Source organism: Bos taurus, chromosome 7 (assembly GCF_002263795.3).
Source record: "Bos taurus isolate L1 Dominette 01449 registration number 42190680 breed Hereford chromosome 7, ARS-UCD2.0, whole genome shotgun sequence".
Classification (NCBI taxonomy): Eukaryota; Metazoa; Chordata; class Mammalia; order Artiodactyla; family Bovidae; genus Bos; species Bos taurus.
This window is the reverse complement of record NC_037334.1, coordinates 60022403-60048156: the sequence shown is the minus strand read 5'-3', so window position 1 is coordinate 60048156 and position 25754 is coordinate 60022403. Positions and strand designations below refer to the sequence as shown.

The 25754-nt window shown below is 39.3% G+C and overlaps 1 protein-coding gene across 6 annotated transcripts in view; it reads left to right on the top strand.

Moving 5' to 3' along the window:
• The window catches only part of HTR4 (5-hydroxytryptamine receptor 4), a 212218-nt gene that overhangs the window by 32151 nt on the left and 154313 nt on the right, over positions 1–25754 (top strand). For all 6 annotated transcript variants that reach the window (XM_015472290.3, XM_024993873.2, XM_010807423.4 and 3 more), the window contains 1 exon segment: positions 4119–4191. In XM_015472290.3, the coding sequence (XP_015327776.1) occupies positions 4166–4191 (26 nt within the window). In that variant the 5' untranslated portion in view covers positions 4119–4165.

Here is a 25754-nt window from a genome sequence, read left to right as displayed (position 1 = left end):
TCTCCTTTGGCCTTTACTTCTCTTCTTTTTTTAATTTTTAGAAATTTATTCATTTTTTAATTGAAGGATATTTGTTTTACAGAATTTTGTTGTTTTCTGTCTTTTCTCAGCTATTTGTAAGGCCTCCTCAGACAGCCATTTTACCTTTTTGCATTTCTTTTTCTTGGAGATAGTTTTGATTACTGCCTCCTGTCCATTATCATGAGCCTCCATCCATAGTTCTTCAGCCATTCTGTCTATCAGATCTAATCCCTTGAATCTGTCATTTCCAATGTATAATCGTAAGGGATTTGTATTTAGATCTTACCTTAATGGCCTCGTGGTTTTCCCTACTTTATTCAATTTAAGTCTGAATTTTTCAATACAGAGTTCATGATCTGAACCACAGTCGGCTCCTGGTCTTGTTTTTCATGACTGTATAGTGCTTCTCCATCTTCAACTGCAAAAAATATAATCAATCTGATTTCGGTATTGACCACCTGGTGATGTCCATGTGTAGGAGTCGTCTCTTGTGTTGTTGGATGAAGATGTTTTCTATGACCAGGGCGTTCTCTTGGCAAAACTCTGTTAGCCTTTGCCCTGCTTCATTTTTATTCCGGGGTCAAACTTACTTTGGTTATCTCTTGACTTCCTACTTTTGCATTACAGTCCCCTATGATAAAAAAAGGGAGAAGGCAATGGCATCCCACTCCAGTACTCTTGCCTGGAAAATCCCATGGATGGAGGAGCCTGGTAGGCTGCAGTCCATGGGATCGCTAAGAGTCCGACATGACTGAGCGACTTCACTTTCACTTTTCACTTTGATGCATTGGAGAAGGAAATGGCAACCCACTCCAGTGTTCTTGCCTAGAGAATCCCAGGGACGGTGGAACCTGGTGGGCTGCCGTCTATGGGATTGCAGAGAGTCAGACACGATTGAAGTGACTTAGCAGCAGTGGCGTGATAAAAAAGACATCTTTTTTTTGATGTTAGTTCTAGAAGGTCTTGTAGGTCTTCATAGAGCCGTTCAACTTCAGTTTCTTCAGCATTAGTGGATTAGGACGTGGACTTGGATTACTGTGATATTGAATGATTTGCCTTGGAAACGGACAGAGATCATTCTGTCGCTTTTGAGATTGCACCCAAGTATTGCATTTCTTGGACTCTTTTGTTGACTATGAGGGCTTCTCCATTTCTTCTAAGGGATTCTTTCCCACAGTAGTAGATATAATGGTCATCTGAGTTAAATTTGCCCATTTCAGTCCATTTTAGTTCACAGATACCTAAAATGTCGATGTTTATTCTTACCACTCCCTGTTTGATCACTTCCAATTTACCTTGTTTTATGGAGCTAACATTTCAGGTTCCTATGCACTATTGTTCTTTACAGCATGAGACATTACTTTCACCACCAGACATACACCACTGGGAGTTGTTTCTGCTTTGGCTCAGCCTCTTCATTCCTTCTGGAGCTATTTCTCCGTTGTTCTCCAGTAGCATATTGGGCACCTACCGAGCTGGGGAGTTCATCTTTCAGTGTCATATCTTTTTGCCTTTTCATACTGTTCACGGGGTTCTCAAGGCAAGAATGCTGAAGTGGTTTGCCATTCCCTTTTCCAGTGGACCACGTTTTACCAGAACTCGCCACCATGACCCGTCCATCTTGGGTGGCCCTATCTGTATGGCTCATAGTTTCATTGAGTTAGACAAAGTTGTGACCCATGTGATCAGTTTGAATTTTACCTATTAAGCAAAATCCAAAATGATAAGGGGTTTAAACTTTATTCTAAGTGTGTCAGGAAGCCACTAGTATTTTATATATGCAAGAAATGATCTGACTTCCATTTCAAAAATGCTACTGTGGGGAGAAGAGATGATGGTGGAGCCAGCAGGAGACCAGTTACAAAAGTTAGGAGAGTGGTTAGGACACCGGGTGGGAAAGGAGATGGTGGCTTGGACCAGGTGTGGTTTTGGAGGTAATGAAAGAAAAAGTCAGGTTGAGGAATCATTTTCAAAGTAGAGGAGGGAGTTTGCTAATAGTTTGATTGTAGGGTGTGAAAAAAAAAAGTGTAACTGGATAAATGGTGGAGTCATTTACTGTGATAGAGGATGCTAGGGGAGGAGCAGGTTATTGTGCTGGAGTGGGAAATGAGTTTAGTTTGAAATGCTTTTTTAATCATCCAAGTTGAGATGTCAGGTAGGTGGTACGAGTCTGGGAAGGGCCTAGGATGAAGCTGTAACTTTGAGAATCTTTAGCAAATAGACTGTATTTTAAGACATGGGGATGAATGGTAATCTGTTATTTTTTGCTCTTCAAAGACATAAGTTATTTATATTATCTGCGTTAGGACTAACTACTATAAATAGGTTACTGTATTATTATGATTAAAATAATATGAGTATTTTCAGTTTTTTAAGCTCTTTTTGAAGTGGGTGGTTTATCCCTGGTGGCTCAGACAATAAAAGCGTCTGCCTGCAATGTGGGAGACCTGGATTCAATCCCTGGGTCTGGAAGATCCCCTGGAGAAGGAAATGGCAATCCACTCCAGTATTGTTTCCTGGAGAACCCCCATGGACGGAGAAGCCTGATGGGTTACAGTCCATGGGATAGCAAAGAGTTGGACACGACTGAGCAACTTCACTTTCTGTCTTTCTTTGAAGTGGGTAATCAACCCTTGATGATTGTCTGCCTAGAAAAAAGTAGATATGCACACACATCATTTCACTTCAGGAATGATTCTAGATAGACTTGTACAAAGGATGGAATCCCACCACTTCAGTAGTTAGGGCTTTGTACTTAATGTATTTCAAATAAAAGATTATTCCAGATTCAGAATGTAAAAGAGATAGAGGTAGACAGAGGTGTTTTGCTTGAGGTCAGAGTAGAGGATTGAGCCGTGTAGGCTCAGCCTTCCTCACACCTGTCATAGATGCACAAATGTACATGGGTGCCCATGTTAATCTTACAGGTTTCAAAGAATAAAAACACACACAGAAATCTATGTCCTTTCCAGCTCTGGTGGCCTGTCATTTTTTTCCTGGCTGCCAGGCATATATGTTTGGTTCATGCTGACCAAGGAATCCCAGGGCTCAGGCTGAGTTTCATGGTTCTGTTATGTACATAAACAGATTTACAGTTTCTTCCCTGTAAAATTTTACTAGAAAGCCAGCAGATGGAATTATAGAATATCAGAGCTAGAAGTAAACCCAGCGATCATCTCTTCCCATCCCTTCTGTTTATTGAGAAGTATTGAATAGATGATGTCATTAGAAGAAAAAGGGTCTTGCTTAGGGTAACCTCAAAAGAAACAGACTGACCTCTGCCCCTATGTTCTCTGACTCACCATGTTTTGGAATAAATGTGGTGAGAAATACAGAAATTTTTCTGTGAACCAAAACTACACAGCCAGGTCAGAGAACTGACTTGGTGGATATCAGTGAGTGTCTGTCCATTAAAGAGAGTAAGGTCTTCTTAAGGTCTGTGCTAGAGGAACTATCAGGAGTTTGAAAGTTGACCTTCTCTTTGATTGTGAGTCCTTAGCCTGGGGTTCATGGAAAGGCCTCAGGGAATTGTGGGCTCCCCAGAAAAGGTGTATGTGTGTGTATGCACACCTATTTCTTTTTTCCTAGGAAGACAGTTCTCAAGAGTTTACTATTATAGAGTCTTAAAGAGATATGATTATCCACCCTCAAAAAGGGTTTTAAAAATAGCAACCTGAAAAATTCTCATAGGAAGCAAGATGGCTGACCATCTTAGACAGTGTTCTGTTTTAAGTTTCCACCAGCTGGTGTCCTAATGCAGACATATAAATAAGCTATGTTTCTGGGAAGAGCAAAAAGTAATAAGTAAATAGATTAAACATGGAGTAAAAAGAAATGCCTTTATGTTCTAATCTCTAGGAGATTAATCAAATGCAAAGAAACTCATTTGTGAGTTTCTTTGATGCAGCACTCATCTATGCCATATCTCAGAATGCCAATAACCTTTTAATGTAATATTGTTTATTACTTTTCCAATACTGTGCAAAAGTCTTAGTTATTAGGAAGCAATGATTATTTGACATTTTTTCCCTTAATGACTTTTATTTTTCTACATTGCCTTCTCGTCTAATCCCTTTTTTATTATTTCCCCATTATAGTACCCAGTGGGCGCTGACATCCAACTCACCCATGCCTATTTCCTGTAATGGACGAACTTGATGCTAATGTGAGGTATGTTGCATTTTTATATATGTTGTGCTATAAATTGTGGTTATTTGAACTCTCAGACTTCTGAAAAATCTGTTTGGGTAGAGTTACAAAGTTAATAAATGTGTATTTTCTACAACATTTCATATATCAATATAATCGTGAATGTGGTACTATTTATTAATTTTTTAATTTCATTTATGCTTAAATGGTAAGTATAATATAGCTGTAAATGATTCCAGATGCCTGTGCTAAAAGTTAGTGCTACAAGAGATGCTGTTGCATGAAAATATTCATCTCTGTAACAGGAAGGAAGAAATCTATTTAAATGGGGGCAAAAATACCTTAAGAATATTTATGTGTGTTTCTAAACTTGAGATACATACTTAAATAGCTTTTTGTGACAAGTACTAGTTTGCTAGTTCTTTTATCAACCAGGTCATTTTATTGTATGGCATAATGGTTGCATGGTATAGTTACATAAAGCTGAATTACTTTTGTTTTCTTTTCCTATAATTTCCCGCAACTCTTGGAGATCAAACAATAGGATGGCTTCTAGGGAAATTTTTTTCTTAAAGGCTTGCTGCGTTTTATTCAGTACAACCAAATAATGTGAAAAAATGTGTTCAATAAGATTTAAATGTTATGAATTGGCATTTGAGGCTGAAGATATCATTGATATCAATAGCTGGAAGACATGCTCAAAAAATACAGTCTTGGTGCAAGCACAGGAGCAGTTTTTCTTTCATTTGAGATCTGTAGGAAAGCATATTTCAGGTATAGATCAGGGGCACCGTGCCTCTGTGTTTGATGTAGGAGAACCCTGTTACAAAATGAAGCTGTCAAACATCTTGACAGAAACTCTAATGTAATGTGACTGGAGTTGCAAAGATGTACTATCACCGTAACCCAGGGATTCCTTAAGGGTCAAATATGTCTCATGAATAATAAAAGGCCAAAGTGAGCAATGTCAATGGCTATAAGTTTATCAAGTTGTTTTAAGTTTCAGACACTGTATTAAAGTGGATCAGTTGGTTAAAATGTACTTCTTTTTGGGTAATTCAGATAGCATGATCTCTGACATTTCTAGATTTTCAACATTTATTTACAGTGGGCTTGAATTCTAATAGCAGGATACAATTCAATTAAATTAACATTAGCCTTTCTTTTGGGTGCTGTAGAAGTGTTATGCAGGATACAAGATGGTATCAGTCCTCAGAATCTTGTCTCTGGACCATCTTCTTTGTCTGATTTCTAAACTGATCCCATCAATATATACTCACCCTTACCCACTCCCCCTTCCTACCCACAGTATTAGTAATATGCAAATGCAACAGACTTTCCACCCATTTCCTTCCCAGCCCACACTCTTGGTGTCCATGAAAGGACATTTATTTACCAAATTGTGATGTATGGATCACTAGTAATGCATGATGATTTTAGGTGGCACATGAACATCTGTTTTATTTTAAAGTAGGTATTTTAAGGTAATCTTATAGGGGCAAGTAATGGTGGCTCAGACAGTAAAGAATCTGCCATCCCTGAATTGGGAGGATCCCCTGGAGAAGAGAATGGCTACTCATTCCAGTATTCTCGCCTGGGAAAGTCTATGGACAGAGGAGCCTGGCAGGCTACAGTCCATGGGGTCACAAAGAGTCTGACATGACTGAGAGACTAACATTTAAACTTAATACTATTTTGCCACTGATAGTAGTGAAATAGAATTTTCTTCTAAAATACATTTAGTTAAAATTTAAAAGTAAGTTTTACTAAAAGAAAAGTTTTATACAACTGTATTAATTATATTTATCATGTTGTAGTTAAACTTATCCTATAATTGGGGGTTAGCATCTTTTAACTGCCTTCATTCTTGTTGAGAGTAAATCCTAAGAACTTTCATGCCAAAGAAAAGTATTTTTTTTCTATTTCTTTAATTTTTTATCTATATGAGATGGTGAAAGTGAAAGTCACTCAGAAGGACAGTCTGGATTCTGCTTAGCAGAAGGTGAAGTATGTAGTCGTGTGGTGGCTGTAAAATGTTGAGAGGAGTTAGGTGGCGTATTTTTTGTTTGTTTGTTTAAAATTCATGATGTGTGTGCTGACCTCTCCCAGCCCTGAGTTCTATAGCAGAATTTTCTAGCTTGGCTAGGAAATCAGTGTTGAATATTTACTATGTACGAGGTCATCATAAACTATAAACTTAACATGTATTATCTCGTTTAATTTTTAAAACAATCTTCCATTTTACAGTGTGTGGTAACTAAGGTACAAAGGGGTTAAGTAACTTGCTTAAGGTCATAAAATCACATTGCCTCCTACTATACTACAGATATTTTATGAGTGTGTGTGTGTGTAAGTTGGTGAGATGGCTGACATTCCTGTCTTGGTAAATGTAGTTTGGAAGAGAGAATGAATATGTGAGAATGAACACCCCAAAAAGCACAGGATGGGAGAAGAATATAAATGCCTGGGGAAATTTCAGAAATCTGAGAGAAAGATTACTATGGGATATAGAATTGAGAGACTCCATCCAGTTTTTCCCAGATATCAAAGAACAGAGAGGTCCTAGGATGACACTTAGGGCTAAATAAAAATGTCTAGCATTTAAGTATTTTGACGGGCCATACTGAACACCTGATTTTTGGTTTGTTTGGTTTCATTTAATTGAGTTTCTTATTTCATTTTGACCCTTGCTATTGTATATCTACTGTTATTGACTGTAAGCATCAGAAACTAACTTGCTAATATATTCAAAGGTAATTTTGGGGAAGCTATAATATATAGGTTCACATAATTAAGGTGAAAATTCTGGGGGTCTTGGCTTGTAAATAAAAAGAACTTTGAGAATTCTAGTAGAGATAAAAAGTGGAACAATAGCCAACCATAGGAAGAAGTGATCAGTACATTTCTGCATCATGGATGATGTCCAACTCTTTGCTCTATCAATATATGCTGTTCAAGAATCAGAATCAGACGTCTGATTGACCAGGCTAAGTCATGTGACAATTTGTTGTCCAGCATTCATAATGGGAGGTGAATATCAATCAGGAAGATGGCATGCAATGGAGGAAAGTTAAATCCCCTGAAGAAATTGGTGCTTTTTAGGAAAGGGGAATTGAGGCTTGGTAGCCAAAATATGCGGAGAAGGCAATGGCACCCCACTCCAGTACTCTTGCCTGGAAAATCCCATGGGCGGAGGAGGCTGGTGGGCTGCAGTCCATGGGGTCGCAAAGAGTCGGACACGACTGAGCGACTTCACTTTCACTTTTCACTTTTATGCATTGGAGAAGGAAATGGCAACCCACTCCAGTGTTCTTGCCTGGAGAATCCCAGGGACGGGGGAGCCTGGTGGGCTGCCGTCTATGGGGTCACACAGAGTCAGACACGACTGAAATGACTTAGCAGCAGCAGCAGCAGCCAAAATATCTTAATGTCAAACTCCATTTGTTTTGTTGCAGTTGGATTTATCTATGTTATTTATAAGTTAGTTGCTCCGTGGGTAAATAAAAATATGTAAGGGTTCCTTTGTTAGTTTAATATAATTAAGCACCTAAAAGATGTGCCAGGAAGAGTTAACATAAGTGCCTGTTCTTAAAGATCTCAAGCTAGAAGACTGTTACACAAATAGAACTTAGTAAAATGACAAGAGAGCCTGAATAGTGAGCTATATACAATGAGCTGTATTCTCTGTGAACTAACTATAAGGTACAAGCTGGAATCAAGATAGATAGGAGAAAACATCAGCAACTTCAGATATGCAGATGATACCACTTTAATGGCAGAAAGCTAAGAGGAGCTAAAGAGCCTCTTGATGAGGGTGAAGGAGAAGAGTAAAAGAGCCAGTTTAAGACTAAAGATTTAAAAAATTAAGATCATGGCATCCTCCCCCATTACTGCATGGCAAATAGAAGGGAAAAAAATTGGAAGTAGTGACAGATTTCCTCTTCTTGGACTCCAAAATCACTGCTGATGGTGACTGCAGCCATGAAATCAGAAGACAATTGCTTCTTGGCAGGAAAGCGATGGCAAACCTAGACAGTGTGCTGAAAAGCAGAGACATTAGTTTGCCAACAAAGGTCCATATAGTCAAGGTTATGGTCTTCCCAGTGCTCACGTACAGTTCTGAGAGCTGGACCATAAAGAAGACAGATGCCAAAGAATTGATGCCTTCTAACTGTGGTGCTGGAGAAGACTCCTGAAAGCCCCTTGGACGGCAAGGAGATCAGTCAATATTAAAGGAGACCAACTCCGAATATTCACTGGAAGGACTGAAGCTGAAGCTGTAGTATTCTGGTCATCTGATGCAAACAGATGACTCATTAGAGAAGTCCCTGATGCTGGGAAAGATTGAGAGCAGAAGGAGAAGAGGGCATCAGAGGATGATATGGCTGGACAGCATCACTGATGCAATGAACATGAACTTGGGTAAACTCTGGGAGATAGTGAGAGACAGGGAGGCCTGGCGTGCTGCTGTCCATGGGGTTGCCAAGTCTAACACAACTGGATGACTGAACAACAACAACAACAAAAAAAAAAAAAAAAAAAGAAGAAAGAAATACTAGGTGTGGATTTTAGAAATAGGAGAAGCATTACAAGCATTTTTCCCTTAAGAGCTTTCATTGCAGAGAGCAGTTGATGTAGGATGGATTTACTCAGGATGAAAAGCCAGCAGTGAATCAGGCCCTGCCTGGAGGGGCAAGTTCCTGATGAGTCCTAACCTTTGATAAGTAGTGTCTCAAATCTTGCAGCCATCTCTTTCCAGACAATCTGACACACACTTGATGTCAGTTTCTGGTCTCCTTGCTTCTTGTTGGGGCTCTGTAAGACAACAGCATTCTTTTTGTAGGGTTGAAGAAAGGAAAATGGAAAGAGTAGCTTTGGTGACTTTGCAGCAGATTCTTCTTGAGGATATCCCTGGCCCGCGTTTGGGCGGTGAACCTGGCAGTCCCTAACCCCCCTGCTCACCCCTGAGCTGCTGTGGCTACTTGATGTGGCTCCAAAATAGTTACTGCCTGACTTCAGACATAACCCATGCTTTTTTCCCTCCAAGTTGTGTAGCCCTTTATTAGCAACTAAAATAGAAGGTATCTGTTGTACAACATGGATAGTGATTGACTATAACTGGAGATTTTTATATCCTAAGGGCTGGAAGCTTTTTAACCCATGTTTTTTGTTTTAACTACTAGATTCTCCCCACTGACATGTGTCTCTCCTCAGCTCATGTGTGAGTCCTAAAGGTGACCCAGGTCTGTATCCTTTTCTTCCTGCTGCTTATTGCACATAAACAGTTTCTGCTTTCCAAGAATTTTTTCCCTAATAGTTTCTGATTCCACAAAGTATAGGGTTCAGGCAGCAGTTAAGTAAGAGCAGAAAAGTTCAAATATTCACAAATTTGCTCTTTGAAGATTTCTCAAGATAAAGAGCTCAGATATTGAATGGAGAGAAAATTTATTTTTAAATCTTGATTCTTTTTATTTTATTTTTCAGGTTTTTTTATTGCTTTATTTTTGTATTTTTTGTGATGGTTTTTATTTTTTATTCTGTTAATTGCTCTCTTAATTGCATTATCTAATACAATCGTCTATTTCGTTACTTATTTATTCCTTAATTTGAATGATAATAAAATTTTTCAGTATTTGGTTCTTCCTCCTTTCCCTCTGCCCTTCAAAATTATCTAATTTTAATTGAATGTATTATTTTCCTCAGTGTTTATCTTTATATCCTTAAATATACATTTTCATCTCTATGACTTGATTTATTGATTTTAAATACTCTTTTCTGAGCACAAAATATAGATTAATTGGAAAGTAGCATATTCATATATGCGGTTCCATTCCACCTTCTGTCCAACTTCCTCTCTTGGCTTCTGTCTAATCATTTTAATTCTGTATTGTTGAGGTTTATCATTTACAGATTATTCTACAGCTGTAATTTGTCTTTGACAAAGTCCTGGAGTTCAAAATACTTAAAGCTCACCTTGAATCATTTTCCTATTATTTTCCCTTCAAATATATTATTTACCCAAGAATATTTTTTAAAATTTTATTTATTTTTAATTGGAGGATAATCGCTTTACAATGTTGTGTTGGCATACATCCCCATGAATCAACTGTAGGTATACATATGTCCTCTCCATCTTGAACCTCTCTCCTACCTCCCACCCCATTCATACCTCAAATCTGGTGCTCTGCTCTGGTGTCGCAGAGCACCAGATTTGAGCTCTCTGCGTCATACAGTAAATTTGCACTGGCTTTCTAATTTTACGTATGACAATGCATGCGTTTCAGTGCTACTGTCTCAATTTGTCCCGCGCTCTTCCTCTCCCGCCCCCGTGGGTAGCCACAGGTCTGTTCTTTCAGCTGTGGCTTCCTCCCAGCCTTGACTCATCTCCCTGCTCCTGTACACTTTGCTGGTGCACTGCCTCTACTCAGTAAGAACACCTTGGTTTAAGACTCTGTTTCTCCTCCAAAGAGTAACTGTTATGCTTACTCAGTAATGTTTCTCATTAGCAACCAAAACAGCATCATACAGGAATGATGAATCGTGTAAACGGTAGCATTTCCCTCCTTTTTGCTATGGTTTCTAGCAGTCAGAACTGCATTTGTAACTACCATTAGCAAGTATAGAAGATCTCTAGGCCCTTATTGTGGCTCTAACATGCCTTTATTTTATTTTTCCAATTCTTTTTGCCACTTCATCGTGTTTCTTTTGATTTTTTTTTAACTACAACTTATATTGTTTATTTTTGTAAACCACTTTAAGAAATGAAGGGAAGAAGGAAGAGAGGGAGAAAAAACCCAAGAAGCATTTTTTTCCCGAGAGAGAATCTTTCTTTTTTCTTTGGTAGGGCTTGCCATGTGACAGGGAGCACTTAGCATCACTGAACAGAAGATCAAAATGGCAAGCTTTTATATAGAGCACAAATAAATCTGAATACATACCAAAAGCTGAATACTTAAAAATATAAAATATATACACAATGTAAATGCAGTCACCTGTTGTACACATGTCATAACATTAATTAAAAACCATGACATGATAAGTATTTGGTTGACCCTTGAACAACATGGATTTGAGCTGATTGAGTCCACTTCTGTGCAGATTTTTTCAGTAGTAAATACTACATTATTGCATGGTTTAAGGTTGGTTGAATCCATGGATGTGTAACTGTTGGTACGGAGGGCCAACTATAAGTTATACATAGATTTTCAACTGCTCAGAGAGTCAGTACCCCTTACCCCTGAGTTATTCAAAGGTTAACTCTAACTACCCAATTGCCTTAATTCTGTCATGGCACTAAGTTGCAATTTACTACTTCAAATCAGTAAATAAAATTCATTGGAAATCAATGTGACTACAGGAATTAATTGAAATGATCCAATTTTAGCAGAGAAAAAAATAGCAATTTTACAAATTAGAGTGTTGTATAACACAGGGAAGTTTAAGCTGGTGCTCTGTGATGACCTAGAGGGGTGGGATGAGGAGATAGGGTGGGAGGGAGGGGATATATGTATACTTACGACTGATTCACATTGTTGTATGGCAGAAACCAATACACCATTGCAAAGTAATTATCCTCCAATAAAAATAAATTTAAAAGATAAATAAAAATAAATTTTAAGTAAAAAAAATAAGGGAGTTGATTTCTGGTTTGATTATTAGTACTGGTGACAGTACTTGTATGCGTGTATTTAGTCACTAAGTCATGTCTGACTCTGCAACCCTTGGATTATAGCTTGCCCAGCTTCTCTGTCCTTGGAATTTCCCAGGCAAGAATACTGGAATGGGTTGCCATTTCCTTCTCCAGGTGACAATGCTTAGATTTCACTAAAGACTCAGGATGAAGTTAGAATTTTTAATGCTAAATATCCTAAAGCCTTGAAATAACTCCTAGAGTTTAAAATCAAGGTGTACAAGTTGTCAGCCCTGAAGACTTATCAATATGTAATTGATTTGGAAGCAGAGTTAATTCATATTTGTAACCTGGCAATTGCAACTGTGAGCATGTGCAACTTTAAGTCAGTGAAATGTTTTGCAGGAAATCTCTCTTCAGGCTTTGAAATTATGACATGCATTAGCATATAAGGAGAAAGTGAGTGGGTACCATTTAAAAGGGGTTATTTTTATGTTGCTTTAGACATGTAAATGAGAATCATACTCAACGTTATTACTTGACTGATACAATGGTGATTGTTCAGTCAGTTTTCTGATTATATCAGAAACCTACAAACTGGAACTTACCTTGTTTCTCATGGGGTCACAGGGGACCTTAAAGGGTAGGATGACATTTATGGTCCTAAAACAGTAGTCTCTTGCAGTGTGTGAAATTTGCTGGTTGTGGCTTGAAGCTAGCAGTCCTCTACATGATGTCACTCTATGATGTCAACTGGAACCATCACAGGAAGCTGAAAGAGTGGGGTTTTGGGAAATAAAACGGCATGGGTTCAAGTCTTGGCTTTCTTATTTACTAGCTATATGACTTTGAACTAGTTATTTCATTCTCAGATCCTTTAGTTTTGGCATCTTGAAAATGGGGTTTTTGTAAGGATTATAAATAATGTAGGTAATACTCTTAACATAGTGTCTCACACATACATACATCAAACAAATGGTGAATGTTGTCTTTAGTGATCACAATAATCATGAGATATAGGCTTTTATTACCCCCGAGGACTGCTGATTAATTGCTATATAAGTTTATTGATTGCTTAAATTTGGTATCCATTTAATTGGCTGAGCTTATTAATCACTTGTTCAATTTTTTGGCTGTTTGTCCTTGATTGTGCCCATTCTCTGCTGAGAAAACTGAGGCTCTCTGAAAGGTGATAGAAAACCTTCAGTGCTGGGTCTCACAAGTGGCATAATTGGGATACTCTTCTCTACCCTATTCAGCACTGTTTTCTCTTTACTCTGCATCTTCCGTGAACATGGATCCATTCCTGTTTGGGAATTGGAGGATCTAAGATTCAATCCTATGTCTTGTTGACTCAGTCTTATGCTCTGTTCAATAAAGCCATCTCTCTATTATATGCAATGCATCCCTTAACTGATGATTTTTTGTTTAGAGGCAAGCATCTCTGACTTTTTTCTTTCTGTTTCTATGTGTATCAGTGTCCTGTTGGGAAAATAGAGGCTGTTTAATAAATTTCAAACAAAGGTAGGTTTAATGCAGGCATTGGTCACAAAGCTCCCTGAAAGGACAGGAAGGAGGGGGTGTGAACCAGAGGTCATGAAGCTTCGGGGAACTGCCCCAAGCCCCGCTGTCATCACATTTGTTGCTTACGGACTCATTTGCTACTGCTCTCACTGCTGATGGCACTTCCAGATACTGGAGAGAAATGTTTCTTTTTTCCTCTCAAAATCCAATTTCCCATTCTTGACCTCTTATTTAGAGAACATAAGCAGAAGCTATCTAGTAAGAAGTAAGGAAAGTAGAGTTTTTAGATTTCTTCCCTCTCTGATTGGGAGCCACATTTCTATAAGAGGTGAAGCCAGTATTTTTACTGGGGTTTGCTTGATATCAGACTCTAAGTTTCACAGTTTGCTTGTGCTGAGATTTCTGTGTTGTAGAGTATCTGTTCTGTTCATTTTAAGACTTGGGTTTCCAAACTAAAGGCCTGGCACATACATTTGTTTGGCCTGTTTCAGTTTTTAAAAAATGACTGAAGCGCCTGTGGGGAGCCTGGGCACTCTCCAGTTTACCAGAGTAACAATGAATTATATTATCTGCAAACAACCATTTTGTTACCCCTACCTAGCCATAGCATTCAGTTGGTCAGGGAGTTCAATCTGCCTACCACATCCTCAAAGGCTTTTTATTTTATTAATTAAATTTTGAAAGTGGGGTAAGAACCATTTAAATTTTTATAGACCATATTATGACATTTAGTACCTGCTATTTTTCTCCCTGGAAATTTCTTTTATTATCAGTTAGCAAATAGGGTTGTGTTGAATTAAAGAACTTTTTCAATTAAGGAATTGAAACAGGTTTCTAACTAAATATCTGTTAACTGATTACCATTTTATCAGTCAGGTAATGATGTGCAGGCAATGTTCTTATTTGCATTTCTAAAGAACTGTAAGAATAATCTTTCTTTTTCCCCATTCTCCTCTGCCCACTCACTTGCTCCTGAACTTATAATGGCTTTATTAATTTCAGTGCTTGAAAAAAGTATTATAGAAAGTACTCATCCTTGAATGTTCAGTACTACCATGTATTTTGCTTAACAGATATAGATGCATATTTATTGTAAGATCTCGCTGTCTACAGTGTAACTGGCTTTTTTAGCCTCACCATATCTCAAATGTCACCATTGTTCATTATGTATAATTATTGCAATCCAAACCCTCAAAGTTGAGTTCTAGAAAAAGTGTATGTGTAGGTAATATAGCACTCCTTTGTTGGTGGTGGTCAGTCACTAAGTTGTGTCCAACTCTTTCCAACACCATGAACTGCAGCACGCCAGGCTTCTCTGTCCATCACTATATCCCTGAGTTTGCTCAAATTTATGTCCATTGACTCAGCGATGCCATCCAACCATCTCATCTTCTGTCATCCCCTTCTCTTCCTGCCTTCAATCTTTGCTAGCATAGGTGTCTTTTCAATGAGTCGACTCTTCGCATCAGGTGGCTAAAATATTGGAGCTTCAGCTTTAGCATCAATCCTTCCAATGAATTCAGTTCAGTTCAGTCACTCAGTCGTGTCCGACTCTTTGCGACACCATGAACCACAGGATTCCAGGCCTCCCTGTCCATCACCAAATATCAGAGTTTACCCAAACTCATGTCCTTTGAGTCGGTGATGCCATCCAACCATCTCATCCTCTGTCGTCCCCTTCTCCTCCTGTCTTCAATCTTTCCCAGCATCAGGGTCTTTTGAAATGAGTCAGCTCTTCACATCAGGTGGCCAAAGTATTGCAGTTTCAGCTTTAGCATCAGTCCTTCCAATGAACACCCAGAACTGATCTCCTTTAGGATGGACTGATTGGATCTCCTTGTAGTCCAAGGGACTCTCAAGAGTCTTCTCCAACACCACAGTTCAAAAGCATCAATTCTTCTGCATTCAGCTTTCTTTATAGTCCAATTCTCACATCCATACATGACTACTGGAAAAAACCATAGCCTTGACTAGACAGACATTTGTTGACAAAGTAATGTCTCTGCTTTTGAATATGCTGTCTAGGTTGGTCCTAACTTTCCTTCCAAGGAGTAAGCATCTTTTAATTTCATGGCTGCAGTCACCATCTGTAGTGATTTTGGAACCCCAAAAATAGTCAGCCACTGTGTCCACTGTTTCCCCATCTGTTTGCCATGAAGTGATGGGACCGGATGCCATGATCTTAGTTTTCTGAATGTTGAGCTTTAAGCCAGCTTTTTCACTCTCCTCTGTCACTTTCATCAAGAGACTCTTTATTTCTTCTTCACTTTCTGCCATAAGGGTGTTGTCATCTGCATATCTGAGGTTATTGATATTTCTCCTGGCAATCTTGATTCCAGCTTGTGCTTCTTCCAGCCCAGCGTTTCTCATGATGTACTCTGCATATAAGTTAAATAAGCAGGGTGACAATATACAGCCTTGACGTACTCCTTTTCCTATTTGGTACCAGTCTGTTGTTCCATGTCCAGTTCTAACTGTTGCTTCCTGACCTGCATACAGGTTTCTCAAGAGGCAGATCAGGTGGTCTGGTATTCCCATCTCTTTCAGAATTTTCCACAGAATATTATTTTATTTATCTATTATTTTATTTATGGAGTATTATTCATTTTATTTTATTCTTTATTCCACATAATATTCCAATGAATATTCAGGACTAATTTCCTTTAGTGTTAAGTGGTTTGATCTCCTTACTGTCCAAGGGACTGTCAAGAGTTTTCCCCAGCACCACAGTTTGAAAGCATCGATTCTTCGGTGTCAGGCTCTTTATAGTCCAACTCTCACATCCATACATGACTACTGGAAAAACCATAACTTCGATTATATGGACCTTTCTCAGCAAAGTGATGTCTCTGCTTTTTAATACACTATCTATATTTGTCATAGCTATTCTTCCAAGGAAAAATCATCTTTTAATATTGTGGCTGCAGTCACCGTCCACAGTGATTTGGGAGCCCAAGAAAATGAAATTTGACATTGTCCATATTTTCTCCATCTATTTGCCATAAAGTGATGGGACTGGATGCCATGATCTTAGTTTTTTGAATTCCGAGTTTTAAGCCAGCTTTTTCACTCTTCTTTCACCTTCATCAAGAGGCTCTTTATTTCCTCTTTACTTTCTGCCATTAAAGTGGTATCATCTGCATATCTGAGGTTGTTGATACTTCTCCCAGCAATCTTGATTCCAGCTTGTGATTCATCCAGCCCAGCATTTTACATGATGTACTCTGCATATAAGTTAAATAAGCAGGGTGATAATATACAGCCTTGACTCTCTCCTTTCCCAATTTTAAACCAGTCTGTTGTTCCATGTCCAGTTCTAACTGTTGCTTCTCGTTGTGCTTATAGGTTTCTCAGGAGGCAGGTAAGGTGGTCAGTATTCCCATCTCTTTAAGAATATGCCACAGTTTGTTGTGATCCATACAGTCAAAGGCTTTAGCATGGTCAATGAAGCATATGTAGATTTTTTTTTAAATTACCTTGCTTTTTCTATGATCCAGCATATGTTGGCAATTGATTTCTGGTTTCTCTGCCTTTTCTAAATCCAGCTTGAACATCTGGAAGTTCTCGGTTCATGTACTGCTGAAGCCTAGCTTAAAGAATTTTGAGCATAATCTTGCTGGAGTGTGAAATGAGTGCAATTATACACTACTTTGAACATTCTTTGACCTTGCCTTTCTTTGGGATTGAAATGAAAACTGATATTTTCCAGTCCTGGGGCCACTGCTGAGTTTACCAAATTTGTTGACAAAATGAGTGCAGTGGTTTAACAGCATCATCTTTTAAGATTTGAAATAGCCCAGCTGGAATTCCATTACCTCCACTAGGTTTGTTAGTAGTGATGTTTCCTGACTCACTTGACTTTATGCTCCAGAATGTCTGGCTCTAGATGAGTGATCACATCATCATGGTTAACTGGGTCATTAAGAGCTTTTTTGTATACAGTTCTTCTTGAATGTGTATTCTTGCACCTTTTCTTGATCTCTTCTGCTTCTGTTAGGTCCTTGCCATTTTTGTCCTTTATTGTGCCTATCTTTGTATGAAATGTTCCCTTGGTGTCTCCAGTTTTTTAAAAGGTATCTTTAGTCTTTCCCATTCTGTCACCATAGATCCAATCCACTGTCCAGGAACCAATACAACTCCTAAGTTGCTTCATAAATATGAAAAAAAAAAAACTACTTCTCAATATTTGAAAAATATTGGTAATAGTAAATGAATAAAACTATATATGGAAGGTCCAGAAATGTGATCAGTGTGCACAGAAGAGGGAAAAGTCATGTCAGGTATTGTGGGAGGATGGCTGAGTGCAGGCTGAATTAGGGTGGATGACAGGAGCTAGGGGCTCAGGGACTCCAGAGACTTGTCCAGGGAACAGTGGATGAGGACCAGAACTAAGATTGAGGGAGCAGGGATAGAAGAAGAAGACATAGATTCTAGAGGAAGTTAAGCAGTAGAATTTCCAGTAGAAAATTGAATGAGCAAGAAGAGGAAGACATTTTGAAGGTGACATGGAGGAGTAGGGTGTATGGAGAAATCAAGTATAGTTTGGAGCTGATAGAGATGGAAGAAACTGTGAGACATTCTGGTGATAAACAGCTAATAGAAAGTTGGCTAAATTAGTGTGGAGCTCAGAGGGGAAATGTTTGGGGAAAGAGTCTCGTCCCATATGATGCATGATGGATTGAATGGAATAGATATTGATCCCCAAAGCTTCAGTGATCTTCTAGACATGGGAAAAATGAATGTAGCTCTCTAGAGAGACTGCCTATATATGAAACAACTTCTTACATGAGGCTTCAGGAATTATTTCATACTCTAACTTACAAGTAATAAAGAAGTTTTGCACAATTATATGTGTGTAAAAGTTACAACTATGACCCTATTGAATTTCTAAACTCAGAAAGCTTATGGTAAAAGCTACCTGCTGTACATCTGGAAGTACTGAGTTATTTCATTTGTACTTTCATTTCTAGTCACTGTAATTGTGAGAATTGAGTCAAATATTTTTCATGGTAAATAAATTAGTGACTCATGAGGGTTATGATGTAAGAAATGCACAAGTATTTGGAAAATAAACAGTTCATTGATTTAGTGTGAGCTTTATACAAGCTATTATAATTAAGGATTTCAACAAATGTAGTACTTTAGTAGAAGATAGGATAAAATTCCCTCCTTAAAAGGGATTTTTTTGATGGCTTCTTGTGGAATTGAACTGAATTTTGTCATTGTATCACTGATAGAAGTTTTTGAAAATAAATTGAATTGCCCCCAAAGAATCCCAAGAATCAGGAAAATTTGGCAGGTTTCTGTTTTTAACTACAAACTTGTTATTTTCTGTGGTGTTGTTGACGGTTATCCAGTTTGACACTCCTAATTGATGGGAAGAAGTACCAGCCAACTAGTCTAGCTTGTTGAAAGATTTTATAGGCATCCCAGAACAGTTCTCTGGGCAATCAGCCTGAGGTCAGGGTTGTGACTTTTTACACTAGCAAAAGAGGAATTGGTTGTGGGCAAAGATCAACTTTGGAATCTGGGAAGCACATTTGTGGGAAGAAGAGCAGAAGAGAAAAAGATTCAATCCACTTCAGAGAAGAATTTTGCTTCAAAGAACCTTATTTAAATTGTTTGCAGGAACATTGATGCTGCTAATTAAAATCAGGGAAGTTGAAAGGTATTTAAAGTATCTCACCTAGTCAAAAAACCTTAAGCAGTTAGTCGTATTTTTTTAAAATTTGTAATTCATATTTGATTAATTGTGACATGCTTCTGTCCAATTATGCTGAACTGATGAGGTTTAACTCTGTGGGGAAAAAAAAAAAAAACAACTAGTAACCTTTTTACACCAGCTTAATTTTAAAACTACTTCATTTAGAATTATGTAACCTTGACTCTGCAACCCTCTTCTTCCCTTCCTGTCATTTCTGTCATTAGACCTCACCGTTTCTTTTCTAAAGTGATTGGCGTCATCACCAAACACCTTTCTTGACTACGGCTGTCCTACCTCCAATTCATTTAGCAGTTCCAGACGGGCCATCTTCTATAGCTTAAGTTTGATCATGCCTATCCCCTGTCTTTTGTAAACTTCCTATTCACACTTCAAATTGAAACTCCTCTTCTACAGACCCACAAGCCTTCCCACCCTGCCCTCTATGCTCCCAGAGCTCTGTATGTGAATTGCTGTTATCAATTGTTTTTAATTGTCAGAGTTGATTGTAGTTATTTGTTTAATAGGTCTGCCTCCTTTGCTGGATTTCATGTTCTTGTTGTTCTTTAGTCACTAAGTCATATCTGACTCTTTTGCCTCCCCTTGGACTGTAGCCTGCCAGGCTCCTCTGTCCATGGGATTTCTCCAGGCAAGAATATGGGTTGGATTGCTATTTCCTTCACCAGGGATCTTCCTGACCCAGGGCTCGAACCTGTGTCTCCTGCATTGGCAGGTGAATTCTTTACCACTGAACCACCTGGGAAGCCTGGATTTCATATAGCCAGCATTTAGTACATTGTCTAGCATATTATAGTGTTGGAGGTAAAAATTTAGCTGAAATTGAGAAAGTCTTTATGTTTCACCTTACAACTCTTTAGACAAGATCTCATCATCACTGAAGGCCTATCTTAGACAGGTTTGCACCCAGTAGATATTAACAATCTCTACCCGCCCACCCCCTAAACACTGAATTTCACTTGCAGTTATGGATTCTGAAGCTATGAGATTTTGAGAGGAGATAGGAGGATGGACAGAATACCAATTCCTATTTGAAGTTGGAAAGGCCTCTCTGGTGCGGCTCTTTACAGATTTCATGGCGTGGGATGTCTAGTGACAGGGCTCATGTCCCTTTACCTGGGATGGACTCCTGCAGTGTTGCCATCACCACCACCATTCCTTCTGTGTCTCACTAACAGGTATCAAGCACTCAATAATGTAGGTGTGGGGCTTCCCTGGTGGCTCAGTATAAAGAATCCACCTGCCAATGCAGGAGACATGGGTTCAATTCCTGGTCTAAGAAGATCCCACATGCCGAGGAGGAACTAAGCCCAGGCACCACAACTATTGAGCCTATGCTCTGGTGCCCAGGAGCCTCAACCATTGAAGCCTGCATGCCCTAGAGTCCAAGTACCACAACAAGAAAAGCCACCACAACTAGAGAGTAGTTCCCACTTACCACAATTAGAGAAAATCCACACAGCAGCAAAGACCCAGCACAGACAAAAATAAAGTAAATTAAATAAATAAAATTTAAAAAATATTGTAGGTGCTATGCTAAACCCTTTATAAGTTCTTTTTCATTCATCCCATATAATAGTTCTATGAAGGGGGTGCTCTTATCATCTGCATTTAATAGATGGTAACATTGAAACATATTTGCTTGCTTGTTGCTTGCTTGCTAAGTCGCGTCAGTTGTGTCTGACTCTGTGCGACCCCATAGACAGCAGCCCAACAGGCTCCTCTGTCCCTGGGATTCTCCAGGCAAGAATACTGGAGTGGGTTGCCATTTCCTTCTCTAATGCATGAAAGTGGAAAATGAAAGTGAAGTCGCTCAGTAGTGTCTGACTCTTAGCAGCCCTATGGACTGCAGCCTACCAGGCTCCTCCCTCCATGGAATTCTCCAGGCAAGAGTATTGGAATGGGTTGCCATTGCCTTATCCAAAACTGCAGTGGGTAGCCATATCCTACTCCAGGGTATCTTCCTGACCCAGGGATCGAACCTGCATCTCCTGCATTGGCAGGCGGATTCTTTACCACTGAGCCACCAGGGAAGCCCCTGAAACATATTAAGCCAGTATTATTACATTAAGTCCTAAGACCACCATTTGTCATTTACTTCTACAGCTTGTACTACTACTTCAACTATTACTTGTAATTCTATTATTTCTACTGTTTGTACTACCACAGCTTTGAGTTTCTAATACTTTCTTTGTTCTGAATACTATGCTAAGTGCTTTATGGGCAGTGCCTTGTATCACTGGGGAACAACACAAATGGGCAGCTCTGGGAAAGGCTGTGTCACCCCAGAGAGAGAACCTTGTGTGCTCTGTGATCAGAGGAAGTTAGGTCCTTTCCAGCGGGCATTCTATTTCTCTATGAGTGCCTCATTCTGTAGAATTCTTCCTCACCTCTAATAAGTTTGTTAGATGCATTACTTCTGTTTTTCTTTTTTCCATACTCAGAGGAGACTGGAGGACCTGGAATATTAGCATAATTATGGTCCTTCAGGGACCTTAAGAGAGTTGAAGTTTCTCCCATATATCAGAATTCCCACTGTGGTGTCCTGGAAAGTGGACACCTGCTTCTGCTTGAAAATTCAAATCCTCTTTTTAAATATGTCCAGGTAATTGGCTAAATTAGACTTAATCATCCATTCAATCCAGATTGTTTTATATTTCAGTGAAGAAAGGTAACCATGGTGAGACTGTGTCAAATTGCACAATATTTTGATAGTCAAGTCTGGCGATAGGTTTCATTTTATAGACTGTTAAGCATGTGGCCTCTGTCCCTTTACTCTTTTTCTCATTTCTGTGCCATAGTTCAACATCCTACTTTTTTGTTTGTGCAATTGCTGTCTCCATCTCTTCCCACAGAGCAAACATTGTCTGCATCTGCCTCACGGGGACGAGTTCGCTGGACTGGACGGCTTTCCTTAAGACAAAGTCAGGCAGGCAGTTGGAAGCCACTGGGGAGCCAGGAACCCTTTTCCACTCAGTCCCTGGGTTTCCCAAGCAGATGACTCTAGTTTAAGACTAACTGATACCTTTTCTCCTCTGTCACCTTTCCCTGCTCCCTGCTGTCTTTTCCTCTCCTCTGCTTCCTCTTCTATAGTGAGTTACTGGCAGGTCATCTTGCATGCCTCTGGCTCTGTCTCCTCTAGTTTCGTTTTTCTCTCGCCTTTCCACTCTGACTAGGACTTCTACTCTCCTTCACAGCCCATCACTTTCTACCTCAATGTTTTTATCTCCCCAACCCCTCATAGGTCATTGGCAAACGTTTCCCTTTTGTTTTACAAATGGATTTTCAGGAATACTTACATACATATTTGTAAATTGACAAGTATTCACCAACTATCCACAATATGTGTGGCTATTTGTAGTTGAAAAGCAACATGAGATAGTAGTTCTGGCTAGTGATAAGACCTCATATTTACAGTTTATTTACATGGTATTTCAGAGTTTACATTGTGGTTTCACATCCATTGTTATCTAATTCTCACAGCATCCAGCAAAATAGGGCAACTATTATTAACCTAACTTACAGATAAAAGAAATAAAAATTTGAGAGGTTATGAAAGATATTTTTAGTGCTTAAAGTCATACCACTGGTGTATGACAGAACCAAGATTAGAACTCAGATGTTTTTGTTCTCAGTCCCAGATTATTTTTAAACTATACATTGGGCAGTAAGTGCACACAAGAATATCATATCAGCATGATAACAGTAATGTTATAATATATAACTAGAGGCATGATGTAAAACCTAGGTATTTGTCCTAGGCCAGGACATGTGGAAAGGTTAACTGAAGTTTGGTGAGAAATAGCTGATAACTAAAGACAAATTATCCATCAGGATAGATTTGTTTATGGAGAAACATAACAGGTGCATGATAGAAAGGTCAGTCCATAAAATGATGTTTTAACGAGCAACTGGCATCAGACAAATCCAGCAAATGGTAATATTCATACCCAGCACTGGGGAATCTGGAAGTCAACCATTTAAAATCATATAGATAGATCATTGTCCTTAGGGAGGTTTCACAAGATGTACTATGGACTGGTGGGAAGACTGGTGAGGGAGACCTCTGATGGTGAAGTGACTGAGTTTTGGGGGAGGTTATTGCAAGAGGCTTTCAGAAACATAGGGGTGCATTTGGATACCAGCAAAGCTGGAATGTAAATTGGCAGCTGGGTCTCAGTCTCTATATTGAAGCCAAGAGCCCAGAGCTGGGATATAATCCAAATGAGCAGTAAGGATGACTTGATGTCAAGCACTGTCGGTAACTCAGCATGAAATATTGAAGTGACCTTTGAATTCTCTTCTTTATAAATGAACCAGCTCTCCATGGCAGGTTCTAATAAAGATAGTGTACCCTGCTGCTGCTGCTGCTGCTGCTAAGTTGCTTCAGTTGTGTCTGACTCTGTGCGGCCCCATAGATGGCAGCCCACCAGGCTCCCCTATCCCTGGGACTCTCCAGGCAAGAACACTGGAGTGGGTTGCCATTTCCTTCTCCAATGCATGAAAGTGAAAAGTGAAAGTGAAGTCGCTCAGTCGTGTCTGACTCTTAGCGACCCCATGGACTGTAGCCCACCAGGCTCCTCCATCCATGGGATTTTCCAGGCAAGAGTACTGGAGTGGGGTGCCATTGCCTTCTCCGAGTGTACCCTACAGATGATTTATTGGAAAGGATAAAATAAAAAGGAAATTCAGGATGAGCTTACATCAACAGGAGAGACTTAATAAGAAGTTGCTTTTGAAATACAGAAAAAATATAGATTATCCATGTAGTGGCTAAATATTTGAAGAGTGCTGTTAGAATTCTTGCAGTTTCAGGCCAATTCAAAGTTACTTCAGCAGCAATGAGAATTCATTAGCTCCCCAAGCTGAGAAGTTCAGGAGTGCAACTTGCTGGACAGGGCCTTAAGATCCTTAGAATTGCTCTCTGTGCTCTGCTGCTGCTCCTGCTGAATCGCTTCAGTCGTGTCTGACTCTTAGTGACCCCATGGACTGCAGCCCACCAGGCTCCTCCGTCCATGGGATTTTCTAGGCACGAGTACTGGGTATCCTGCTAAAGCAGGGCCTTTCAATGTAGCACTGCCTTGATATTTAGGCTTACATCCTACTAGCTTCTAATATGGATAAAACAAAGGTATTCCTTCCTAACAGAATCCCACAGTTAAGTCCCTCGGACCAGTTTGCATCCATGTGCTGTTGTATTGTTTTAGTCACTAAGTTGTGTCCAACTCTTTTGTGACCCCATGGACTGTAGCCCACCAGGCCCCCCGTCATGGAATGTTCCAGGCAAGAATACTGGAGTGGGTTGCCATTTCCTTCTCCAGGGGATCTTCCCAACCGAGGGACCGAACCTGTGTCTCCTGCATTGGCAGGCGGATTCTTTACCACCGAGCTACCAGGGAGAAGCCCTTCCATCCATGTTGCCATCTCTTAACCACTGTGGCTTGTACTGTATTTCTATTGAATTTCTAGAGGAACTAAATATGGCAGTTGGCTAGTCCTAGATTCTGGTCTGTCCCTGGAGATGAGAGTGGGGAGAACAGGCTCAGTCCTGCCCAAAGCACATGGACCAGAGTAGGAGCAAGATGCTTCCTCCAAGGAAAATGAAATTTTGTTACCAAATGAAGAGGAGATGAGTGCTGGACCACTTAAAAGTGCAGATGTTCAATATATGGGCCCAAATCCTTACTTAGAGGAGACTAAGCTCAATGGTCAGAGTTCTTTGAGGTTCCTTTGTGAAAGAAATCCTTTAGTGTATCATTATGCAAATTTTTGTATAATTGTATCATGATGTTAAATTATTGTGTCACCATGGTGGACCAAACAGAATTTAGATCAAGAGTTTGATGCAGTTGGCAGGTACTGAGAGATGGGTGTGCCAGGTGATAGGTTCCAGTGAAATTGACAAGGCTGTAAGAATCAGGTGGCTCTTAGGATTCACGAAGAGCAGAAGTCCAGAGAGACAACTAAGAGAGTGGGATCCAGTTGTGCTGGTTGGTAAATCACGCGAGAGGTTTTCATTATAAGACAGAAGCTAGGTTTTCACACTCAGTTATGTGTGAGCAGCCCTGGAACTCTGGATAATAGGTAGAAGATTTATGCTAGAATGGCCTCCTCAGTGAACTGATTTCTTGTTAGGAAATGGAAAACACAAAGTTCAAACATTCTTTTGAATTTTAAAGAATCTCTTCTTATCAATAAGCACTAATGACTCTCTTTCATTCAAACAAAAGATTTCTGTCAACAGTAGAAATGTAAATCTCACTGTAACTAATGATTCTGCTAACATTCCTTCCCTATTTATGAATATTATTCTGACACATGTAAGTATGGTTGTATACATATATGGTAAGTAGGTGTACACTTGAGGAGGTGGTGGTGACTGTTTTTCTAAGTGTATATTCCTGAGTGGATGTGAGTTGTTGTGTGGATACAGCAGCTGTCTAATCTCAATGTGGTTTTCTTTTACTTAGACTGAAATTAGGCTCTGCTTGAGATAGGAAAGACAGTGAGGGTTAAGTTTGTCTTCTCCAACATAATATCACAGAAGCCTGTAGCGAGAGGAAAGAACTTTACACAACAGCTTTGTCCAGTTGAAATTATAATGAGGACCACAAATACATGCTACATAAGTGGTTTAAAATTTTCTAGGCTCCCCTTGTGGTTCAGACAGTAAAGAATCTGCCTGCAATGCAAGAGACCTGGGTTCCATCC